Raw genomic sequence first — 25,229 nt, 5'->3', positions numbered from 1 at the left:
CGTGAAGCGGGGTTTGGTGGCTCCAGGTGCTGCCACGCACACACACGCCGCCTGGAAGCTCCGGTCCCCAGAGGCCCAGGAGGGTATGCGACGTCCCAACCGTGGGGATGAAATAATTTCTATGTACAGCTCGTGCCTTGCCCTCATGTCACTCTGCGTAATATCTCAGGCATCCAGTGACTACGTTTTCCCAGCCAAATCCAGGCGGGTCCTGCTGGCCCTGAGCGCATTTCTCAGCCTCAGGTTATATCTCAGCACACAAAGTACCCAGGCCCCTCCAGGAGCCTCAGAGGGCCATTCTGGAGAAGCATTTTCTTTTATTAAAAAAAAAGGATCATCTTTCCCACATTCCTATTTTTCACCTGTAAAATCCATGATTTTTATGACCAGATCAGACCTCCCTAATGTTTCAGACCGCATAGCCCCACTGAGGCTTTGTGCTCAGAATAAAAGCTACCATGAAATGAGTTCTGGTAGAGGTTTGCATCACAAAGTCTTAGGAAGACAGTGACAGAGGTGGGCTTTCCTTCACCGCCTTCGAGGAGCGATCGGCCAGCCTTGGGGCTCACCCCTGGCTGTCCACTGGAAGCCCCTGGAAGCTTTACAAAAGTCCCAGTACCTGAGTCGTTCGCCAAACAAAGTGAATTGCGATTTCTGGGGGCACCCAGCAACAGTATTTGTTAAAGGCTTCTCTGTGGTTCTAATGGATAGCGGGGCCTGAGAAACCAAATCCCCCTCTTCTTTTTCTAGGGGAGAATATTTTAGCCCAGAGAATTCAAGTGCTTTGCCTAAGGTCACACAGATCACTGGGGACAGAGCTAGCACCAGAGATGAGTTAAACCAGTTGCTGGGCCAAGTACCCTGTTTTAACCCCAAGTGGGCGGAAGGATGATTTTGTAGAGGTGCTGCCAGGGGAGCTGTTTTCCCTGATGCTTCAGGGCGAGGCTGCTAGGACAGACTCCCTGGGCCTGCTGGTTGGAAGAATTACCTAACTGATTACTCTGATTTCCAGTCCTGCGACCTTGCTGTGGGACCTCAGCAAACCGCGAAGCCTTGCAGAACCTCACATCCCTTGGCTACAGAACGGGCATGGGTGATGTCTGGGGTGGGGAGAGGTAATATTAATAAGACTTTCCTCTTGGAATTGTGAGGGTTTAATGAAATAACTGTAAAACGTGTCGCACAGCACTTGGCACATAATAAGTGTCCAATAACGTGGACTGCTGTTCATATTATTAACCTCACACAGATATGTACTAGTACTAGGCCTCGGGCTCTATGGTCTCAATATCTGGAGTGAGCAGCATGTCATGTGCAGGAGATGGGGCGGGGGCTGGCCTCAAGGATGCTCCACGGTAAACAGGCAGAGACTACGGTCCAAGGAAACACGGCCTTTCCTGATTTCCAAGATGATGTATGGGTTCAAATTCCAACCGCATTACTTGGAATGAGGTTCCTGGTCCTCCTTCCCTTTGTGGCTCTTTAAATACATGCAGTCTCTGCATGCTCGTACTCAGTAGACACAGTGGTAGAGAATGAAACCTTTGACTCATCTTCCTTCCAGACAAGACTGGATAGGTCGGGGCGGGGGGGGGGGGCGGTTTCCCACCCCAGTACCCAAGTCAGACCCCACGCTACAGCACAAGAAAAAAGAATGGGGATTAGAAAATCCATCCTCTTCCCTTCCCCCAAACGTCCTCCTGCTTTCAGTATGAATATTATTGACACCATCGTTTCTTAGTCCCCGTGACTCGAAACTTCATTTTTTCATGACTCCCCTTTGTTCCTCTACCTAGACTATAAAAGAAAGAGCTCTCTTCTCTTTATCCACAGCCCCAGCCCCCTCAAGCCCTCATTAATTTCACCTGAACTATTCTGAATTATTCTCCTGAATTCTTTGCTGCTGGAAGGGTGACCTGCAGACCAGCAGCTTCAGCATCACAGAAGCTTGCTCCAAATGCAGAGTCTCAAGTCTTACCCTAGATCTGCGGAGCCCCATCTGTGATCTGAGTGCCCCTGGAAGCTGAGAAGCGCTGGGCTGCCTGACGCCCTCCCTCCTGGGCTCTGAGCATTCTCCTCGAGCTGTGAGGGCCTGATTACCTGGCTGAAGTGCTGCTTCGTGTCACTCCCAAGCTCAAAACCTTCACCTTTCCCCATGGACTATGGGCTCTATTACTCCTTCGTGTGTATACAGGGCTCTCAGATTACAAAGCATTTCTATTTTGCATTTTATCTATGGTCACATCTAATCTAACAGCAATTTCATGATAATGCTCCAAATAGCCCAAATCCAACCATGTGTTTCTGTCTCCCAACAGCTACCCTGACTAAACCACCACCATTGTTTGTCTAAATTACCACAATGGTCCCAGGGCTAGTCTCCCCCTTCTGTTCCTGTCCTACTACAATTCTTTTCTCACAGAATAAATTATGCCCTACCCTTGCTTTCCACCAGCCAGTGTTTCCCACTGCCCTTGGAATCGAAAACAAACTCTTCCTCTAGACCACAAAGCCTTATATGATCTGTCCTGATAATACAAAGAAACTTGTCTCCTCCTTTCTCCCCCTGTCCTCCATCCACACTGGCCTTCCTTCTGATCCTCATGTATGGTCTTACTATTACCACTGCCTGGAACTCTAGACCCCAGGTCTTCACATTTCTGGCTCATTTTCCTCAGTTGCCCACTCCTCCAGGAAGCTTTCCCTAACTGCCACATCTGAAGTACGAAGAATCCAGCTCTTCTACCCTGTCTCATTATTCTTTACTCAATTGTCTGTTCTCCTCCCTTCACAGTAATTATCACTATCTGAAATTACCTTATTTTCTTTCGGCTAGTGTATGTCTGTCTTATCTGGGTCTCTGTACCAACATGTCAGCTCTTCGAAAACAGAGCCCTGCATGCCTGGTTCCCTCACTAACCCTAGGACCTAGGCAGTAGGTAAGTGTTTCTTGCAAGAATTAATGACTGACCACCATTCCTTTATAATGACCACTAGTTCAGACATTAATCCACCATTCAATTGGGGAGCCTCCAACTGTTTAATGATTTGCTGAGCTAGTCGGCTGGTAAATTACAACGTCATAATTTAACTCAGATCTTCCGGCTCCAAATTCTGTGATTTCCTCAGTACATCACACTGTCTTTCATAGCAACTATTAAGCCCAACATTCAAGGACATCCATAGTGTGTACCTAATTTATCCTTTCTCATCTATTACAAAATATTTCCCAGCATGTTCTCTCACTTTACAGCAAAGCTATCTGCTCACTTCTCCCTGAACTTTCCCCACACTCTCCCGAATCCCTGCTGTGCTTACGGGATGCTTCCCTTTCTCCTACTCTCCCAGCCCATCCTTGCCTGCTGAAATCCTACGTGTCTCTAAAGTCCCATGAAATTCACTGCCCCCTCCATGAAAAGTATATATAACCCAATGTGCTCTTGCCCTGTCTTGGATTCTTATAGCCCCTCCCCCCCTTTTACCTTCCTTATGTTACATCATCATAATCCATTTTGTGTTACAGCTACATGGTGCATCCCTCATTCTTCATCTGCCCCTGAAATAGCATATACAGTAAGTCTCCTACATACAAACGAGTTCTGTTCCGAGAGTGCGTTCGTAAGTCCAGTTTGTTCTCAAGTCCAACAAAGTTAGCCTAGGTACCCAACTAACACAATCGGCTATATAGTACTGTACCGTAATAGGTTTATAATACTTTTCACACAAATAATACATAAAAAACAAACAAAAAATAAAGAAAACATTTTTAATCTTACAGTACAGTACCTGGAAAAGTACAGTAGTACAACAGCTGGCAAACAGGGGCTGGCATCGAGTGAACAGGCAAGAAGAGTTACTGACTGGAGGAGGGAAGGAGGTGGGAGATGGTAGAGCTGAAGGATCATCAGCAATAGGAGACGGAGGGCGAGCTGCAATTTCACTCACGCCTGAGGTTGATGGAACGCAAGTTCCCATCTTTGAAAGTTCGCAACTTGAGGTTTGTATGTCGGGGACTTACTGTCCTCTCTGGAAAGCTCCTTGTCTATCCCAACTCTTTGACATACCCTTTACACAATGCCACATGCATTTACTGAATTCACTTGATCCACATGACTGCATTTAAAGGTCTTTTGTCTTAGAAATGCTATGGAAAAGACTTATAACGTCTGCTGTGTGACCCAAACGTGGTCTTACAGATCCAAAAAGAAATTGAAGAGACTTAAGGGGATGAAAGAAAAAAATGACGATCACGTGCTCCTATAAATCAGAATGTGTTTTTAGGTTTCAGAAGAGGAGCAAAGGACTTGGCTCCTCATACGCCGCTCCCCTCTCGGAGAAGATGGAAAATAGAATGAAGGAGAAAGAGAAAGAAAGAAAGAACAATTGACCTGACCTTTTCCCTACTGATTGCCAACAAGTAGAGCGTGGAGCCTGGGAATTTATTCAACTCTGCTTATGCCTGAGGCTTGATCCAGTAGCAACCCAAAGGCAGGATGTTGGTGGCTGCCAAAGCCTGATCACAAGAGACAGGGCAAGTCAGGGAGCATGGCAGGGGTCCAAAAGAGGACTGTGCAGGGTGTCCTGGCATTGCAACATTTCTGGGCTACAGTCTAGTTGAGGTCCCAGATTGTTTCTAGAATTTTCTCAAAGAGCCAATGGCCTGCTAGTCAAGAACTTTCTCTTTCTCTTTCCTCCCGCTCCTACTCCTCTTCTTTCTAGGGCCTTCTCAAGACCACAGTGAAATAATCAGAGGCAGGATTACTGTGAAGCTAACGAAGGTTAAGATTTGGGGTCCTTCACATGCATGAGCTCTGTAGTGCTGGGGACTGCTAGGACTTTTAGGGAGTTCTAAATGGAGAAGGAAAGCCAGTTGAGAAAAGGAAAACATTCCTAAGAAAGCATTTCTGGCAAACTGGCTAAAAAGAGCTTGGCAAGAAGGGACCTGAACCTCTAAGCTTCCAGTAATTTGTTACAAATTCTTTACTCATTCCAAATAAATAATTATATTCATACCTAATTTGTCATTTTGTATTCTTTTACATTAAGAAGACCACACACACACACACACACAAAGTATGTAAGCTTCAGGCTCCTCGAACCTGCCTCTGAAATAGTATCAACCAGAAACAAGAGTGAATGACTTCACTCATTCAACAATGTTTGCTAAACACCAATTCATACTCACAGAGCACAGTGAATGCTGATGAATAAAAGGATGCCAGGCACTGGGGCTACACGAGCAAAGCAGGTGGATGTCAATGTGGTCCTTGCATTTTGACACCCTGTAAGGACTGTCAGGACATTGGAGAGTCCAGGGTGGATTCACATTCCCTAGAAGCACGATACGGAGGGTAAATTTCCCAGTTCAGCTCTGGCAAGAGTCCGGTGAACATGTATCCATCCTGTTTTAATCATGTTCACTTTGTCACAGAAGATGCAGGCATTGACCTCCATGCTGGTCCTCAACCAAGTCAGAAATCAAAGTCAACTACCCTCCCCAGATCCAAACCAGTGTCTGTGCTTGCTCACTCACCAGTCCCACCAGAAGTCGGGCAGACTGGATCAGGCAGTTTGAAAGGCCCGGCAGCCATCCAAGCCCTTGGCCACCCTGGGAGACCCACCCATCAGTCAGCTGGAAGAGGTGCCAGTTCTTAGCTGCAGTGGCTCAACCACCTCCTTAAAAAAAATAAATAAATATAGCATCTGTTTGGGGCTTCATCATAAAACTCAATGGTTTGTAGAATAAGGATTGAATGGGTTGGGGAGGATAAAGATTGTGTCAAAATCACAAAAATAACAAGGCCAACGCAACTGAATGATTGTTCAATCATTTAGCAAAGATTTATTGAGCACCTACTATGTGCTAGAGGACACGTCCTTGAACAAAACAGAATCACTGTCTTCTTGGAGCTGAAACTCTAGCAGAAGGACAATAAGTACGAGCTATGAGATGAGAGAGAGAGAGAGAACACACATGACACGGAAGTTCTGGACCAATGGAGTGAAGAGGGGTGTGTGTTCCCCAAGAACAGCCACTTTGCTGGCTGTGCCCTGATATACATCAGAAGGGCCACAGCAAGGTCTGGGACTTGTGCTTCCCAACCACAGCAGGTATATCCCCAACAGAAAAGGACTGCCTAACACACACCACACACATTGGCACTGTGGCTAGCTCAACTACACAATAAATAAATATTTCTTAAAATGCAATTTTTCCAGCCAGAGAAAAGATTTCACCGAATGTCATTTAAAAGAGATTTTCATCTCATGTCATTGAACTGACTTCAAAAGCACTGGCCATAAATTCCATATAATAGGCGGTTCCATTGGGGAGGACTGGCGGGGCAGCTGTCAATTAGGTGTTGCATAAAAGGATGCAAATGTCTCATAAAAGTGATGGAAGATCATATTATTGCATTAACCATGTCATTCTTGCCACGCTGTTACACACCCTAGAATAATAACCGACACATTTAAAAGGTGGAAATCATTCTGAATGTGCATTTAAACTGTGTGTAAATGCAAACTGTCTTGAACCAGTTCTTAACACCTTTGTCAGTCACTTTCAAATCCTCAAGTGCTGAGGAAAATAATTAATAGGTGAGATAGCTGATAGAATAGTTTATGGGCTCCACCAAGACATTTTCCAATCTGTGATGTTTTACAGTTGTGCCTTTGAAAGCTGGGTTGTCAAATCTATAAAAATACAAACCTGATTTATCCCATCCATAAAATCTTCTAATGGTGCCAGGCTTCAACCTCCATTTTTTTTTTTCGCCCAGCTTCTAAGGTAAAGGATTTCAAAATGTCAGCAGAACGCTCCTGACATGACAGCAAGTGAAATCCGAAGCAGATGTGGGACAGTCAGGAGAGAGGGCGTGCAGACTTGCCTCCGTGGAGGGCGTCAGTCTCAAATGAAAAGGAGAACTCAGGATGGGGGGTACCCAGTAATTCACTCAAATCAACAAACAGCCAGGGAGTCAGAAGCAATACTGACAGTCTCCAATTTTCATGTGCATTTCTGAGTCACAAATGAGGAAACTGGTTGATAAATACAACTTCACTTGTACCCCCAAAACTTTGTTGGCTGGAGCTCCAGTTGAGATACAGTTGCAGAAGCTATGGCCAACCCAAAAGAAATGGCTTTGTTAGGCGAGGAAGTGAAGTCTCATTCCACATTAAGAAGAAACAGAGCTCTGAGGATAGTCTCAAACCTGAGATGGAGGTTTGCATGTGAAACAAAAACAAAGAATAGGGATTTAGCAGTGACCAAAATGTTCACAAATTTCTGCTGTATGGGTGGAGACAGATAGTAAACAAATACACAAAACAGTACAACAGATAACGGTGCTCTGGAGAAAAATAAAGCAAGGAGCGGGCACAGGGAATACGGGGCGGGGATTGTTGACTTCAGTCAGGCTGTCGGAAGACTTCCTAAGAAGGTCACATCTGGGCAGAGACCTGAAGGAACTGGGGTGGGGAGGTGGGTGAGCCTTGGCGACGTCTGAGGAAAGAGCTGAAGGAAGAGCATTGCAAAAGCGGGAGGAGAGAGCAGGTTTGGCGCGAATGAGATGCAGCAAAAGAGCTGGTGTGGCTGGAACAGGATGGGAGCAGGTGAGACAGCCAGAGGAGAAGGCAGAAAGGTCCTGGGGGTGGCTCAGGAAGGGCCAAATTTAGGAGTTGTGAGCACACAGATGGATTTACAGGCATAAGATTGGATGAGACTATCTAGGTAACAACAGCGAAGAGAAGAGATCCAAGGGCTCAGCCCTAGGTGAACCAACAGTTAACAGTCAGGAATGAGGATAAACAAGCAAAGGAGACCCAGAAGGAGTAAGCAAGGAGTTAGGAGGAAAACTAGAAGAATGTGGTGTCCTGGAAGGCTAGTAAAACAAGTGCATCAGGTGGAAAATGTGAGTCCAAATCACTGTTGAAGTCATGGAAATAGAAGAAGTGAACTACAGATAGTAGGCGTTGGTCTAATACTGGGACTCTTATTAAAGTTGGCAAGATGGAGAGTATAACAGCAGAATTTTAAGGAGAGAATGCACATGGAAATGGATCATGTTAAAGCTATATATGGCCTTGTAGCCCCTGAAGGTCTTTGGGGTGTTGACCCCAGACTGAAGTCCACTGACTGACATGACTTGTACTTTCCCCTTTTCCATAAATTGCCAACAAATCCTCCCCCATACTCTTGATTCCTCTTTCACAAGAAAACAAGAGTAAGACGCTTTCTGTATGCTCACCACCACACTTTCCCTACAATCTGCATCCTGCCCATGGACTCTGGCTCCCCTTGTGTTACTATGGGTGCACGGCCTAGTTGAACATTCTCAAGTGGTTCAGCAAGAAAAGAAAACTATTTGGAGAGAGAGAAAGGGAGCAAATATGGCACAATGTTAACAACTGTTGAATCTAGGTGAAGGGTATATGGTTGTTCACGGTGCCATCCTTGCAACATTGTAACTACAATTTTTTCAAATTTTTCGAAACAAAATTTTTGGAAAATACAGACCAGTCCTATGCTTACTGTAAGATGTATTTCAAAATTTTTATTCTTTCATGCTTTGTGATTATTTATCAAAATATGTAATATATTTACATAATTTTGCTAAATTCTGTACTAATCATGATATTTTAATATGAATAAATTGAACATTAAGAGACTTACAACAAAGACATTTAAGCCATTTTAAATTTAACCATATATGTACTTTTTTGGAAGCAAAGCAATGATAGGATGAACAATAAAATACTTTGAATTATAAAATAAATTATAAAAATCTATAATATAAGTGGAATGCAAAAATGAGTTCAAGGAAAAAGTAGAATGACGTAAAACTTCTAACTGATGAAGAACTCGTTTATGCATTTTTAAATGGATACTGATGGATATCAAATCACTAAAATGTTAAGGTTCTTTCAGAGTAATTTAAAAGTTTTGTAATTAAAAACTGTATATATTTACAATACACTGTAATTAAGATTTTCAACTATTTAAATTTCTGATGAAAATTTAAATATCCATTTAAAATATGCAAAGGGGTACATAGTTTTGAAAAATTATTTTAGGAGATTTTCAAGCAGAAAAGGTTTGAATCGCTTTGTTCTAAGTCTAAAAGTTTGGGTATTTAAAAGCAGGGAAGTGTCCTATAAGTGCCAGCCACCTTTAAGAACCTACTTAAATTAGTGCTCACAGATTTAAAAGAAGACCAGTCAGCATTGGAGTATGCTTTTCTCCAGTCACTTTTATCTACTTGGATACAGGCATGGGGAAAGGAGAGTGGGATTTAACTGGTGTTGGGATTTTTGCCAGGCAAATGAAACAAGAGAGAGAGAGACAAAAGAGTTGATGGTATATTTCAATGAGTGATTACAGTGATTGACCATAAGCTGAGAAAAGAGGGAAGTAAAGAAATGATGGGAATGTGGGACATGAAAATGTAGGCAGATCAATAAACTGTAGGTTCTGGTGAGTTCAAGACATTGTTAAAGTCATGGAACTAGAAGTGAGCTGTAGATGGGAGGCTGTAGTTTAAGAATGAGACTCTTGAAGTTGAGAATACTAAGGGCATGGTAGAAAGAATTCTAAAATGATCCCCCAATGACCCATGACCTTGGATAATCTCCTTGGTGTGAGTGTGGGAGGGACCTAGGACTATAAGGATAGCACTCAGGTGATCAGGTTATGTCATATGGGACAGTGAATTTTGAGAAAAGGAGATTAGCCTTGGTGGGTCTGACCTAATCAGGAGAGTCCTTAAAAGAGACAGGTCTCTGCCTGATGAAAGAGACTGGAAGCATGAGAAGGATTCTATACAAGGGAGACTCTCCCCATTGCTGGTTATAAAGATTCAGGGGGCCACAGGTCAAGGAATTTGAGTGGCCTCTAGAAGCTGAGAGTAGCCCTGGCTGACAGCCAGCTTGGACATGAGGACTTAGTTCTACAACCACAAGTAAGTGAAGTCTGCCCCAACCAGATGGGCTCCAAGTGAGAACACAGCCTGGTCTACAGTTCTGACCTACAGAACTCTGAGCTAATGTATAAGTGTCCTTTTAAGCCACTCAGTTTGTGGTAATTTGATATCCTGCAATAGAACAGTAATATGGGGGTATCGGCAATTTCTAGGATATGATCAAAGGAGTGAGAGGCTTAGGTTGGATGGAGGACCATATATTGGAGAAACTAAGAGGGTAGAGCACTGGAAGTATCTTCTTCTATTTGAAGGCCTCTATGATTATGAAAGGACTAGTGTAGAGAAAGGGTCCATGAACCAGGAGCTAAAATCTTCAAAGAATGAGGGGGAGTGACCTGGGTGGTCGGGTCTTTGGATGACTGCAACTAGGAGGGATGGGGATGGAATATACTGATGGCATGAGATACAGGTTAAGGGGTAGAGGGGAGAGATGGGAATGGTCTAGAACAGCACTGTGGACCAAGAAAGACACCAGCCCACCTCCAGGCCCAGTGGTAGGACAACCATGAGAAAGAAAACAACCATGACTTGAAAGAAGCACAGGGAAAATATTGACTTCAGCAGAGTCAAGTTTCAGGTAGAGCAAGAAGGTGAGAGAATTCAAGAAGTGGTGGAGATACAGGAGGTCATTCTAATAAGGGATCCAGAACTGCAGAGGGCACAGTGGGAGACTGTAGAAGTTGTGGAGGGATAGGAGATGGGGTCAGAAAAAGGGATGAGAGATCATGAGGGGATGAGAATCAAGCTCTCTTCTTCTGGTGGTGACGATATATATAAAAGGCATTTGTCTTGATGATGATCTCAAGGTTGGTAATGGTGGCCAACCATTGAGTATTGGAAAGAAGAGCAGATATCCTACTAAAGACTGTGGACCACTAGGGCTCTTTCTTCCTGCTGATGAAGGTGTGGAAGCTGAGGGGAGGTAGAGCGCCTCTCCAACCTGGGGATGGACGAAGATGTGCGGTTACACAGAGTGCACACCACAGGACCAGCACACTCACAAAAGGCAGGGTGCACATTTGGTTTTGAGCTTTCTGCAGTGCAAGCAAAGAGGGAAATGTGACTTTTAAATGACTCACAGAGTCCGTAAGAGTATAACAGAGAAACCCAACTACAGTACCTCATCTTAAGGACTAAGAAAAGTTATCCACTTTGTCTTCTAAAAAGACAAGGGGTGATGGAGTAAAAACTGTCTCAGCAACATTACAGCAATAAATACAGCAGTGAATTCCACATGACTGTTTTTTAAATGTCTTTGCATTTAGCGTGTTGATAGTATGATGCTTCAGGAACAAGGCTCTTTAAATCCTTGGCTTAAACCAAGGAGAGATTTTAGTGTATTGAATGGAATGCCTTGCACATCATCTAAACAATCCTTCATAAATATGGTCTCTCTCATTTGCATTTTTCTTAAGCATTGAGCAGAAGTCAGTTGGAGGTTATATTTAACAACAAATCCCTGCAATGGAGCTCTTTTATGTTGAAAGTCAGGGACACAGCCACTGTCTTAACAGAAGACCTCTTAGGAAAGCTGGGGAGCCCACCAGAGACACACACCTAATTTCCACAGGCAGCCGGACCGAGAACGATCTTAACTTTCTTCAGTGTAGATCTGTCCTTCTACACAAATAAATGGACGATTGAAGCCATACAGCATAGAACACGGACAGAATAATTTCAACTTAACTAAAAGTTTCAAGCACACGTTACAAAATACTCACTCTGGCTATAAAATAATAATAAGCACCCATTTAACTTTGAATGATATAACATCCTGGTAAAACGTACATTAGAAAATGAGTTGCCAATGTTATGTCAAGGTAGCTGAATGGGGGACTTTGTGTGTGTGTGTGTGTAGGGTTGTTATTCAACATAAGCCATTGAGACATAGCTTGTAAAAATAATAACTAGTTTTTAAATAGTCAATATAAAACCATTCTTTGGGGAGAGAATTAGATGGCAGGGCCAGTTGCCCTGATGCCTACTTTGATTTATAGAAATAAAGACTGTGGAACTGTGTTTCAGGCCTTTCCTGCTGGGCATCACAAAATGGCCTCGGGGAGATACGTCGTGGTGGTTGAGATACTCCAAGGGTTTGAACACCTGCCAGAAGGGACATTCTGCTAAAAACAGATCATCAGGCAAGTTCTAGACTTACCCTGATGATAATTTTATCTCTGAGACAATAAATAAGCAATGAGAGGATATATTCTTCAAACCTAATTGAGTCAAACTGAGAGGTCTTCATGGGTGAACTGAAAGTGCTGACATCTTGAGGAGAAGCAAACAAGCCATCTCAGAACTTCCAATAAGCAGGAAGGCAAGTCTGGTCATAGGTAGGCATGGACTTTAAACCTGCAACACTCCATAGAAAGGCGCCCCCCGCATGGCTTCACGGCCCGAGACTCTACAGACAGCTGAGAAGGGAAGGCAGCTGAATGGAGGGAGCAGAAAGTCCCCGGGAACCTGCTGTGTCCCTGCACTCGATGCATGTGATTTTGTTGCATGCTCACAGCACACCTATGAGCATCCCCATTTTCAGAGGAGGGAAAGAAGCCATGTCACCCATTAGAAGTCACAGAGCTGAAAGGGCAGCGCCAGGGTCGAGACCCTAGTCAAACTGACTCCTATGTTGACCCTCTTTCTACCGCACTGTCTCAGAAAGCCCGTCCTGTCTACGCAACAGAAAAGCAGCCACGATGAGGTTCCACTGGTCATCGCTGAAGAAATGAGTGTATCTACACAGGGAGCTGTCCAAACAGTTGACACATTTCTAAGACCTGCTTGAAAGAATGGAAACAGAGCACATAACCAAGGAGGGGTGGGGACATAACCTGGAGGGTAAAGCAAGCTCCACATTCATCAAGACCAGTTAAAAATGCCCAGGTCAACTGGGGGAAGACCTCTCCGACTCTTAGTCAGAACATGACAAACAAGGAAATAGGCTGACTTCTCAAAGCCAGGGAGGCAAGTGAGGATGACGGAGTGAAAACAAAACTCCTCCACTGGGAGTTCGTATCCATTTTTCTGTCTCTGGTGAAGCCCAGAGCTTTTTTCTGCCAAAAGCTTTCAGCATTATAAAATCCTTTATTCCGGCTACACCCCACCCTGGTAGAGTTTCCTTCTTAGAACATTAACATTCTGAACAACTCCTGTTTAAACTGAATTATTGGTTCACTAGCAGCTTCAATCTACGTATATCTAGAATAAAATATTATAGGATGTGCTTGTAGGTGTGTGTGTGTGTGTTTGCCATGCAAATGCCTGCTTTTGTAAATTGCTACTAAAGTGAGAAGAACAAAGATGAAAATTACTACCGGTCTGTGGGGAACAGAAGTCACTTTTTTTTCTGATACTTTTCGAGAAGTTGAGGGTTTGGCTTTTATCTCCACCTGTTGTCTGCATGCAAAGCTGGCTGCTTGATACCACTGCTCTCTGTTTGTTTTGTTTTGATTCCCCTGAGAGATTCAAAGAATCGTAGAAAGGTTCATTGTAATTCAGCAGTTTGTGTGTCTGTTGCTTTCCTCTTCTCCTGACCAAAAAATGCAAGGTCATTCTGTCCTGTGAACGTCATTTTCTGTTGACATCTTACACACTAATTTGTTGGCATTCAAATCCAGAGGCAAGGAAGAGCAGAATGTCAAAAGTTCCAGCAGATTTTGTGCGTGTAACAGTAGGAAAAAGTGAGCGAAAGAGGCCTTCCAGGCAATTGCCCTTCTTCGATCCGAAAAGAGCGTTCCTTCAGTTTTTATGTATGAAAAAAACAAAAAACAATAGTTGAAAGGCACAAGCTTCTAGAAGACATCTCACAGGAAGTCAATCCTGTAAAATATCCCGCTCACCTGGTCACTCCTCTGCTATCCACCTTCCCTACTTCCCCTCCCCCCAGGCCCATGTCTGAATCCACATTCCGCCTTCCAAAGTTCTCAACACTTAGTATTCAACCTGCCTTTAGCTTTTCTCCTCCTCCCTTTTAGGTCCACCCATCTGCTCAAGTTGGTTTGTCCAAAAAAAGTTATTTCCGCTTTCAACACTCTTTTCTGGCTTAGAATCAGTGTCAGCTTCATGGGCCTGTGACCAGTGCGTTCACATAGGGCCCACCTTCAGAAGGGCCCGCACTTGAGGTCTAATGCTCTGTGGCTGCCATCTTGAGACTCTTAATAATTTTGCCCTTGAACGTGTGTTATTAAGTCCACGGCACAATGGAGCACGTGGCAGAGCCTGGAGCTTCAGTCCCCATGGAGCACGTGGCAGAGCCTGGAGCTTCAGTCCCCATGGAGCACGTGGCAGAGCCTGGAGCTTCAGTCCCCATGGAGCACGTGGCAGAGCCTGGAGCTTCAGTCCCCATGGAGCACGTGGCAGAGCCTGGAGCTTCAGTCCCCATGGAGCACGTGGCAGAGCCTGGAGCTTCAGTCCCCATGGAGCACGTGGCAGAGCCTGGAGCTTCAGTCCCCATGGAGCACGTGGCAGAGCCTGGAGCTTCAGTCCCCATGGAGCACGTGGCAGAGCCTGGAGCTTCAGTCCCCATGGAGCACGTGGCAGAGCCTGGAGCTTCAGTCCCCATGGAGCACGTGGCAGAGCCTGGAGCTTCAGTCCCCATGGAGCACGTGGCAGAGCCTGGAGCTTCAGTCCCCAAATAGCCCACCTCCCACTGTCTCCCCTGCCCCCGAGATGGGTCCTCTGTCCCACCAGCCCCTGCCCATCTCCATCCCACAACCACTGCCACCCTCACACTCAGTGGGGGCCTGGACAGAGGCCCATGGACAGTTAGGGTCGGGCATGTACCCCACAGTGTCTTGGGGCATAGCAAAGCGAAGGCCATCCTGCCCTGGCCTCATGGGTACCATAGCACATTCACCCTCTCACCCACCCTGGATCCAGGTAGGGAAGCACCCTGAAGTGGAGGCTGCAACACCTCGAGGGTCACCCACTGCTGTGACTGGGGCAGCGGGCCTGCGTGAGGGAGACTGACTTCCCCATCCTGTGCTGAGGCCCCGCATTTTCACTTTGCACTGAGCCGTGCAAACTCCGTAGCCTGCCCTGCCTTGAGTATTGGTGTCTCCAGACTTCTCCCTATCACATTTCCTCCTGACCGTTTTAGCTCTTTAGTCAAACTGTTGAGATTGTTTGGAATCATAATCATGCCATCATGAATGCTATTCACATCCCTTTCAAACATTTCTCGAAACTACTGATATAAAGGGTAACAGAGCTAATGAGCCTTGTAGCACTCAGGAGAAGCTTCCAGTTGGGTTCACAATTTATGAACTATCTTTGTTATCACCTCATTGATCTGACACTCTGACGATGTTATCACCAGGCCAACATCTGTTCATCTTGTCTTCAAGGAAGATTATCACCACACGCCACCTCCTTCTGCCACCCAGAGGCCTCCATAGCTGGATCCACTTACACCTCCCATTTCCAAAGTTTTGCTTCACCCCAATATCTCAGACCAACCATGAACTGAATTCTTTGTTGAAGAGGAATTATTCACTGGATAGTTATTTTTAAATGGCAAGACAGATTTTATTCAGTCTATTGCAGAAGGGGAAAGAGACCCCAGTATAAACCGAGCTCAGTTCTGCTGAAACAAAAGGTGAGAAGCTTTTCAAATGCTGGTGTGGGCTCAAAGAAATGTCCTGAAGAATGTCAAGGGCGGGAGGTTGGTCAACGTGCTTAGGCATAGGTGTCTGCCAACTGGTGCTCATGGGAGGTAGCTCCTGTCCTCCCACAGAGACTGGGAGACAAGGGGCTACCCTTCTTGATGACTGCATTTCAAAGGGATGGCTTCCAGGCCCTCGAGAAAGACATTTCTGGGTTATAGGAGATAGGTCACAGAGGGACAGAGAAAAGATTTACAACTGCAAGTTTTTTCAAGTTAATGCTCTAAGAAAAGGGAAGTCAGGGGTCTGTAGTCAGGTTTGGGCTAGAACGAAGAGTAAATTCTTTTAGCACTGAGCTTTCTGAGGCAGGCGTTTCAAGAAAGCTGAGTCATCGTCCTAGGAACAGTGTTGTAAGCTAATAGAAGCCACGCTAGAGGTTTAGCCAAGTCTCTTCGTGGGGAGGTTGGACGAAGTTGTTTGTGCTGTGAGTTAGCAGTTCTCATCCTCAGCTATTCCAGTGCCCACCAATTCCCTCCCACATTTGTCCGACTGAGGATGCAATGCTGCCCTGCTGACCACTGGGCTCCCTGAATCTCAGTCCCCTTGCCTTTTGGTACCCAGGAGCCCAGGTCTGAATCCTTTCCATGTAGTCCACAGAGGCTAGGGTTTTGTCTCAGTTTTTCTCAGGAACTGAAGCCTTGCCTTTGGCCACTCACCCAGAGGCAAGAGCATCCTTGGCAGTAAGAACCTGTGCAGAGACACCGTTTGCCAAAAGAGCAACTGTTATGCCCCCTTACTCCCTGGCAGAACCTTCTCTATCAGTGGTGTCCATCCCCAGAGATCACCCTGCCCTGAGCATCAGGTCTGGGGCTACATGCCCAGCTCGTCACTACCATTTACCTTGCACCCGGCTCCTTGCTCGACATCGTCCCTTTTATCCCCCGCAGTAATGCCGTGAGGGAAAAAAATGACGCCAGAGTGGTTCAGTGATGTCGGTAATGTAGGGAGTTAAATAACTACATTTTCATTTTGTTTCATTTGTTTCTCTTCTGCACTAAGCGTAATGAGATTAAAACTAGAAGAGACCAAAAACCCAGAAAAATAAGGAGATATTTAGAGAATACTAAGTAGCCTTAAGTGAGTATAAGTCTTTGGCCTCTCAAATTACTACCAAAATCAACTGAAGAAGTGATCAGAAAGCTACATTAGTGGTCATCACAATACCCCAGAGAACAGAGGAAATGCCAAAAGGCTAAAGATAGAAAACTGTTTCCTGATGATCATAAAAGGGAGAATTGGTTGTTCACAGCGACGCAGAAAGCTGCCAATCCGTAAGCTTCCTGTTGACTTCCAGGGAAATTCCCAAACCGATTATTGAACAGACCTTGGTGAGCCCTTAAGAACACACCAGAACTAACATAGGCACACATCAAAAAGTCATTTTCCCCACTTTATTGCTTTAAACTAATGGATGAAACAAAACTGAGAAGAGTATTAAGATGTATTAAGATGATGGAATAAGGATTCAGTGGAATTCTATAATATTAGAAAGAGAAAACAAATCAGAATTAAACTGAAGAGCAATAAATGTAAATTCTTGCTTTGGGGTTGAAATGACCACTTGAAAAAGTATTAGATGAAGAAGACCTGGGTTGATAGCAAATTATATTTTTAAATCTAGGCTTAGTTTTAACACATTGCCCTGCTGCTCAAAGTACAGCAACGTGTAAAGTAGCCACCAAAATGTCTAACCCCATTTTATGCAATATAATTAAAGTTGAAAAAATAACAGTTAGAGTCTCAGTATGCTGGGCAACCCTACCTCTGCTGTATTGGGAGGTGAAGATATCCAAGGTGATATTCATTAACAGGGACGTTGACAATTTGAAAGTGTTGTATGAGACTAGTGAAGATACTTGCAGAAACAGTCCTGTATATGTATGAAGCAACCCGATTAGAGCTAACAGAATTTGTAAAAAATCCTAATATGTTAAGATTCCTTTGGTTGGAATTGAAAGAAACTTAACTTTACTTAGCAAAAAGGGGAAATTGCATTGCTTATTGGCTCAAGAAACTAGAAATAATGGAGTGGAAGGCTAATTGGAGGATTTCCAAAGCCAGAGACTTCATGCTTCGAGGGTCTTCTCTCTCTCTTCCTCCTTTCACTATGGCTTTGCTCCAGCTCAGCATTATCTTCTACTACATGTGCTCCCATTGGCATACTGGGTGGGAGGAGATGGAGGGAGTGAAGTGGGAACAGGCAAGAAGTCCCTTACAAGTGGTGGTCCCCTGAAACTATATGGCTAAATGAGGAAGGGGCAGATCACTAAGAGAAGGGAAAGGAGTGGATGCTATTTCCCAGAGGAGGGTAAAGGGATGCTGGGCAGACAAAAACATAGATGTCCCCCACACCTCCCCGCGGTGAATGGGTAAATCCTAACACCTCCCACAGATGCTACAGTCACACTTTATTCTAAATAAATACAAGAATGGGAACATATTCACAAAGACGAACCTTGCTTTATGCCATAGATTACTTCATTGTTGTTTGCAGTTGAACGTCTAAATAAACTTTATTGAGACGTAATTTACATAAAATAAAATGTGTTCAGTTTGGTAGTGTTTAGTGAATTGTGATAAATGTGTACACCTTTGTGACTGCCACCAAAGCTGAGATACAGAACTTTTCCATCTCTACAAAAAGTACTCTAGTGCCTATTGGCACAATCCAACGATTGTGGATTGTTAATCCAACAATCCCACATCCCTCGCCCCAGCCCCAGGCAAACACTGATTTGTTGTTGTTGTTATAGACTAGATTGGTCATTTCTAGAATTTGATGTATACGAAATCATACAGGAGGTACTCTTTCCTGTCTGCTTCTTTCACTCAGCAAAACATTTTGGAAATTCATCTGTGTTATGTATATTAGTAATTTAATTCTTTTTATTGCTGAGTAAGTAGTCTGTTATACGGATATACCACAATTTGTTATCTATTCGCCAGTTGATGGGTATCTGGGTTGTTTCCATAAACAGTGGTTTCCAGTAAAGCTGCTATGAACATTTGTTGTGGGTTGAATCGTGTCCCCCAAAATGATATGTCAAAATCCAAACCCCTGGTACCTGCGAATGTGATCTTATTTGGAAACAGGGTCTTTGCAGATATAATCAAGTTAAAATGAGGTCATTAGGATGGACCCTAATCCAGTATGAGTTGTACCCTTATAAGAATAGAAGAGACACAGACCCAGAGAAACAGAGGTACGAGCCCATGTGATGACAGAGGCAGAGACCAGAGTGATGCGTTTACAAGCCAAGAATTGCCAAGAGTTGCTGGCAACACCAGAAGTTAAGAAAAAGTCATAGAACAGATTCACCTCTAGAGCCTTCAGGGAGATCATGGCCCTGCCAACACCTTGACTTTGGACTTCTAGACTCTAAAAATGTGAGAGAATAAATTTCTACTGTTTAAAGTTAACCTAGTTTATGATAATTTGTTACAGCAAACCTAGGAAACTAATGCATTCAAGTACAAGTCTTCATGTGAACACAGGTTTTCATTTCTCTTATAAATATCCAGAAATGGGATTGCTGGGGTGTATGGTATGTTTAATTTTACAAGAAATGGCCAACCTATTTTCCAAAGTATCAGTAGATTTTATGTTTTGGCCAGCAACATACCAGAGGTCCAGTGCCCCATATCCTCATCAACACTTGGTATTATCAGTCATCTTAATTTTCCATTACGGTTTTAATTTGCATTTCTCTGATGACTATTGATGTAGAGCATCTTTTCATGTACTTACTAGCTATTTGTATACCTTCTTCATGAAATATGTCTTTAAATATTTTGCCCATATTCTTGGGTGCAATCTCTTTATCAGATACATGTTTTGCATATATTTTCTCCCTCTATGATGCTTGCTTCCCATAATCTTAATGGTGTTATTTTAAAAAGCAGAAGTTTTCATTTTGATAAAGTCCATTTCATCAAATTTTTATGTTATGGTTTGTGCTTTTTGTGTCCTAAAAATCTTTGCACACCCAAGGTCACAATGATCTTATCCCGCCATTTTTTTTTTTAGAAGTTTTGTCATCTTAGATTTTACATTTAGATCTATGATTCATTTTGGGTTAAATTTTTATGTGTCACTTAAGTGTTAAAGTTCATTTTTTTCCCTCATGGACATCGAATTGTTGAAATGAGTTGGCTTATTATCTTTGTCAAAAATCAACTGGCCATCTACGTGTGTGTCTCTGTGTTTCTGGAGTCCACATCTGTTCCACCCATAACTATCCTTACACCAAAACCACATTACCTTGAATAGTTCAATTTTTTAGTAAATCTTAGAATCAGGCTGTACAAGTCCTTCAAATTTTTTGTATTGAAATTTGTTTGTCTTTATTTATCTTTCAATAGATCATGCATGATCATGAAGGGGTTTCAGTGAGAAATGTCTTCCTCCTATCTCTAGCTCCTAGGCTGCCATTTCTCCTCCCCAGAAAAGGCCACTTTTAGACGTTTCTTTTTTTTTTTTCTTTTTCAGAGATTGCAACTGATTTTTTAAAAATCGAGTCAGACTTTAAATTTACTATTCAAAAAATGCTATTTCCAGACAAATTTTAAAGGGAAATAAATAATGCCCTAATTTTATTTTCATATCAATCCAAATTTCCAGTAAGTGTGCTTGCCTTAAGTGAAACCAGTCAATATTGGAAAGATTCAACATTTGTAATGATGCACTTAATTTTCTCCACCAAGAAAAGAGGAACAGGGAAATTTGTGTGCATCACCCACTCGCCTTAATTCTGTTAGAGATATTTAAATATGCTCCTTATTTTTAGTTTAATTGCAGCATAATTATATAACACCAAGTAATCAGAGCTTGGTGATACTAACAAATTGATCTTTAAGACTGTCTGAGAAGCCTAAGAATCAGCTAAGAATCAGCTGAGTGTGTGACTCAGAGGTCACCCACCCTGAAGATCAAGATATTGCAAGGCTGCAACCGCAGAGATAAAATTCAATTCAACAAACATTAATGAGTTGTCGTATGAGTATAAAATCTTACACTAGGGGCTTCCCTGGTGGCGCAGTGGTTGAGAATCTGCCTGCCAATGCAGGGGACACGGGTTCGAGCCCTGGTCTAGGAAGATCCCACATGCCGCGGGGCAACTGGGCCCGTGAGCCACAACTGCTGAGCCTGCGCATCTGGAGCCTGTGCTCCTCAACAAGAGAGGCCGCGATAGTGAGAGGCCCGCGCACCGCGATGAAAAGTGGCCCCCGCTCGCCGCAACTAGAGAAAGCCCTCGCACAGAAACGAAGACCCAACACAGCCAAAAATAAATAAATTAATTAATTAATTAAAAAAAAATCTTACACTAGGAAATGTGGCAGAATACAGAGATAAACCAAACCCTGCCAATGCCCTCTAGAAATTCACAGTCTAGAAGAGAAGGCAGGCGCATGCAGAAGCATCCCTGTTGCAGTGAAGAGTTCTAGAACAGATGTTTTAATAGACTATGGAATCATGGAGGGAGGCACATTCTGGAAACTAGATGATGATACCGTTGAAACCCTTCCTGAATTCAAACCACTCAGACATTCTCATTTTAGGATGACATCTAAGCAGTGCATAATTGTCCAGATTTGTATTTCATTCTTACTATATTTCATTCTTATTAAGGAGGAATTACTTTATCTCTAAATTAGGTCTGTGGTTCTTCAGAATATAAGTATATAAAAAGAGAAGTTTGTGTTAGGCCCTAAACTAATTCCTAAGCTTGCCTTGTTGATCACATTTAATTACTCTTCTGGGAACACCAAACAAAAGTAATAAAGTTCTCCTCCCTCTGGCAAAATAAAAAATGGATTTGGTGCCTTACTTTCCTTAGGGGGAGAGAGACAAAGAGTGACTGTTGCCCAGACCAAGAAAACATGGAGGAGAAGAGTATTTCTTGCTTCCTCTAAACTTGGCATTTCCTCTAGATTCTCCGGAAACCATGAAAGCTAAACACAAAAGAGTACTGTACCTCTGAAATCACATGTCTGATTCAGAAAAAACAACGTATTATTGGTTGAGGGTCAAGTGTGCAGGTTTATGGACTTTAATCACCCAGAATTTCTTGTTGTTTGTATGTGTTACTAATACTCAATGACTGATATATGTGTTATAAAGTATTTCCCATTAAAAGTTCTTATAACTTAGGGTTTTTATAACTTAGTGCTTTTCCTATAGTAAAGGTATTCTTGGGAGCCCTGAGAAAAAAAGAACATGTGTTATTAAACAAACTACGCTGAGGAAATGAGTGAGAAAGTGTTCAATGAAAATGCTATATTTCTGTGTATCTTGGTGGCATCCTTAATTACTGGATAATGCACTAACCACCACACTAGGATCTCAAAGTCAGATTTGTGAAGCCAGATTCACTGTTTCATAGATATGCTTGTTGATTAAGTAAATAGAAGAATGGTGGTCTCACAGCTGAAAGTGGAAGCCAGAAATCACCCTCCTGGTGTTACCATTTTTTGGCTATTATATTATATCTGTATCCGTTAAGAATGCCTTCAGCTTCAAATAACAGAATACCCAACTAATGGTGGCAGAAACAAATAGGGATTCATTTTTCTCCCAGAGCAAAGGAATCCAAAGACTGGTTACAACTAATGTTGGTCAGCTGCTCAATTAAACCATCAAGGACCTAAGCTCATTCTATCTTTTCCTCCAACCATCTCAAGCATCCTTAGCATGTTGACTTTTCATCTTCATAATTATCACTGGTCACAAAATGGCTGCAGAAGCTCCAGGCATCTTACCTGCATATAAGATAGGAAAAAAGAGAGAAAAGGTGGCACCAGTCCAAATGGCCCCTTTATCAGGAAAAGCAGAAAGGTTTCCCAAAAGCCAGTAGGACGAACATCTCATTGGCTAGAACTGGGTAACATGGCCACCCTAGCTGCAAATGCAGCTGGGAAACTGAATGTATGGCTCCCTCTCTATTGTGAGGGCAGAAAGGAGAATGTTGAGCTTGGCTGTGAAGCTTGCCCGTCAGTGGTTTCCGCCACAGTATATAATCAAACCATCACACTTCATTAGGCTTTAATTTTCACAACACCAAAATGCAATGTCAAAGGTCGTTGTGATGATAACAAAATCAAAATAAGGAGAAGTTTGCAGATGCCTGGGTACACAAATACACTGGACTGATGAGCTCTATCTTTGGCTTAGTTGGAAATTTAGCCCTTTCTGTCCATAAAGATAACCTGGGGTAAGTCAGAGCACCAGGGGGTCTTGTTTGCTTTGCAGCTGGAAATCAAAAGCCTGAAATAATAGAGTAGCCACACAGAGGGGTGAGCTTGCTCCCATCCCCACACCACAACTCTACTTCAAAGCCTCATTTAGAGGGCGGGAAGCCTTTGAAGCCTTTTGGTCCAAAACTGAAGCATCTCCTAGCAAGTCCCTGGTTTTCACGTGTTCAAGGTATGATACGTTGGTATGTATCCAGCCCTAGGAGAAGACCTTTGGGGTTTGCAGACTTCTCTGGCTGGTGGTTGTGGTGTGTTTGTTGTTGTTGTTGAACCCAGTATTTTGGAAAATCACTACAAAAGGTACCAAGTGCAGTGGAATTCATTTCCCACTGTTCTACACTCTGGGGCTCTTCAATCTCACAACATGTAACCTTTGTAACAGGAATGCTGGAATAAGCAAACAGTGGATATAACTATGAAAGATAAGTCATCTGTATACTTTTGTTCTTCTATTTAGGACAATTACCATGACTATTTAGGGAAGCAGGTATAGGTTAAAGATTAGTGAGAAAAACACAACACAGGCAAGACAGACTTGGTGGCACCACAAGAGAACCCAGCCCATAGATTACAAATAAAACCTGGAGGCTTGATAGTTAGATAGATAGATAGATGAATAGATAAAAGGATGAACAGACATAGAGATACATAAACAGACAGATAAAGAGAGGAAAGGCGGGAGGGAGTGGAGGAGGGAGGAAAGAGAAAAAAAAGGAAAGAAGCAAAAAAGCAAGATAGAATGGAAGAAAGAATCTGGACTTATACCATGGTTTGGCAAGAAGACAGAACAAATGGCAGGTACAATTATTCAACCTTAGGAAACTCAAGCTTAAAAATCCTAAGAAGAATATGTTTATTCCCCCTTATTTTCACTCCTTTCCAGCCTTAGTAATACAATCTGGGTATAAGGGGGTTTTGAATTATATAGTCTTCTTTAACATCTTCTCAAAACCATTGTCTTTACCCCGAGGATGGCTACAAGTAAGAAAATAAGTGACCAGTTTTTAAAAATCCAGTGAGGTTCACATTGCTTTACCACAACAGAGATGAACACTGCATAGGGAAAATGAGAAAAATTATTTTCGCCCCCATTTAAATTTCCCATTAGCTTAAATGAGACCACAATTGTATTACAGTTACCACTATGTAAAAATATTCGTACGTCTAGGAGTGATTCTTTCCAAAGTAAGATCTCTGAGATTTAGGTATACTTGACAATGCAAGTTATTCACTGGCAGGCTCTAATGACTATAAAAGAAGAACTGTAATAATTAATAAAGTCAAGAGCAGAAACTCAGCTGAGACCATAAGACCATAAATACTAACTTGCTCCATCAGTCTGCCTCGCCAGGACTGATGATTACATTCTGCTTGGTTTTTCATGCACCAGCACTAGAGTTATTATGATAATAACTCTGTGATGGTGGAGGGGAAAGAATACAAACTTTGGTGTCAGAAAGACCAATGCAGGACTCGCCACGTCCCATCTGTGACCCTGGGTAAATTATTTAACTTCCTGTGACTCACTCTCTTCATCTGAAAAGCAGAAATGATAACACTCGTACCTCAGAGGATAATTGTCCTTAATGAAATGAGGGACAACGTATAAAATACCTGGCACACGGCAGATACTCAAATACATGGCCGTGCTCTTTCCTGCTGATGGGAAGACAACAGGACTCATCTGCGTGAGAAAGACTGTGCCTTTCAAGCGGGCAGTGTTAGTGGCAGTTCTGAATTCTATGATCCACAATCTGCGTGGCCACATGTTGTGTCCTCCTGCTTTGATCAGTTCTCTCCCACGGTGACAATGCACTTTGAAGGCTCCTGGCCAGGGTTAGAAATTTTAGTATTGCAACTAAGCTTACAAATAGAGATCCGAAAGGGGTCTTGATAATGGCTTCATTAGCACCATACTATAAGCCAGAGGTCAGGAAACATCCTGCTGGCCAAATCAACTTTTGTAAATAAAGTTTTATTGGTACACAGTTGCCCTCATTTGTCTACACAGTGCCTATGGCTGCTTTCCCACTGCAACAGTGGGGTTGACTCATTGTCATCAGGCCTGCAAGCCAAAAATATTTACTCTCTGGCCCTTTATGGAAAAAGTTGGCTGAGCCCTGCTCTAAGCAACCAAACCACAACCATATTCATCTATGTAATTCAACTTCTCTGTGGAGCACTTTTTACAGCCCCGGCATCGTGGTAAGTTTGGTATCGTTGACAGAAAATAGGAAACCAGTCCCTGAGAAGAGGCTCACGGTTTTACAAGAAAAGGAGTATGCAAAGCAAGCCAAGCCAGCAAATAATTGTAACAAATTATAAAATGTCC

The 25,229-nt window shown here is 43.1% G+C and overlaps 1 protein-coding gene across 1 annotated transcript in view; it reads right to left on the bottom strand.

Moving 5' to 3' along the window:
* LOC309647594 (uncharacterized protein) overlaps nucleotides 1–14,187 on the bottom strand; it is a 142,104-nt gene extending 127,917 nt beyond the window's left edge. Inside the window, exon 1 of the mRNA XM_082435040.1 lies at nucleotides 3,787–14,187. Within this exon, the coding sequence (XP_082291166.1) occupies nucleotides 3,787–3,975 (189 nt within the window). The 5' untranslated portion in view covers nucleotides 3,976–14,187. The remainder of the gene's footprint in view (nucleotides 1–3,786) is intronic.
* Nucleotides 14,188–25,229: the final 11,042 nt, after the last annotated feature.

This window comes from Balaenoptera physalus (genome assembly GCF_965194825.1).
Source record: "Balaenoptera physalus genome assembly, chromosome: 18".
NCBI classification, from domain to species: domain Eukaryota; kingdom Metazoa; phylum Chordata; class Mammalia; order Artiodactyla; family Balaenopteridae; genus Balaenoptera; species Balaenoptera physalus.
This window is presented reverse-complemented; position numbering and strand designations above follow the sequence as displayed.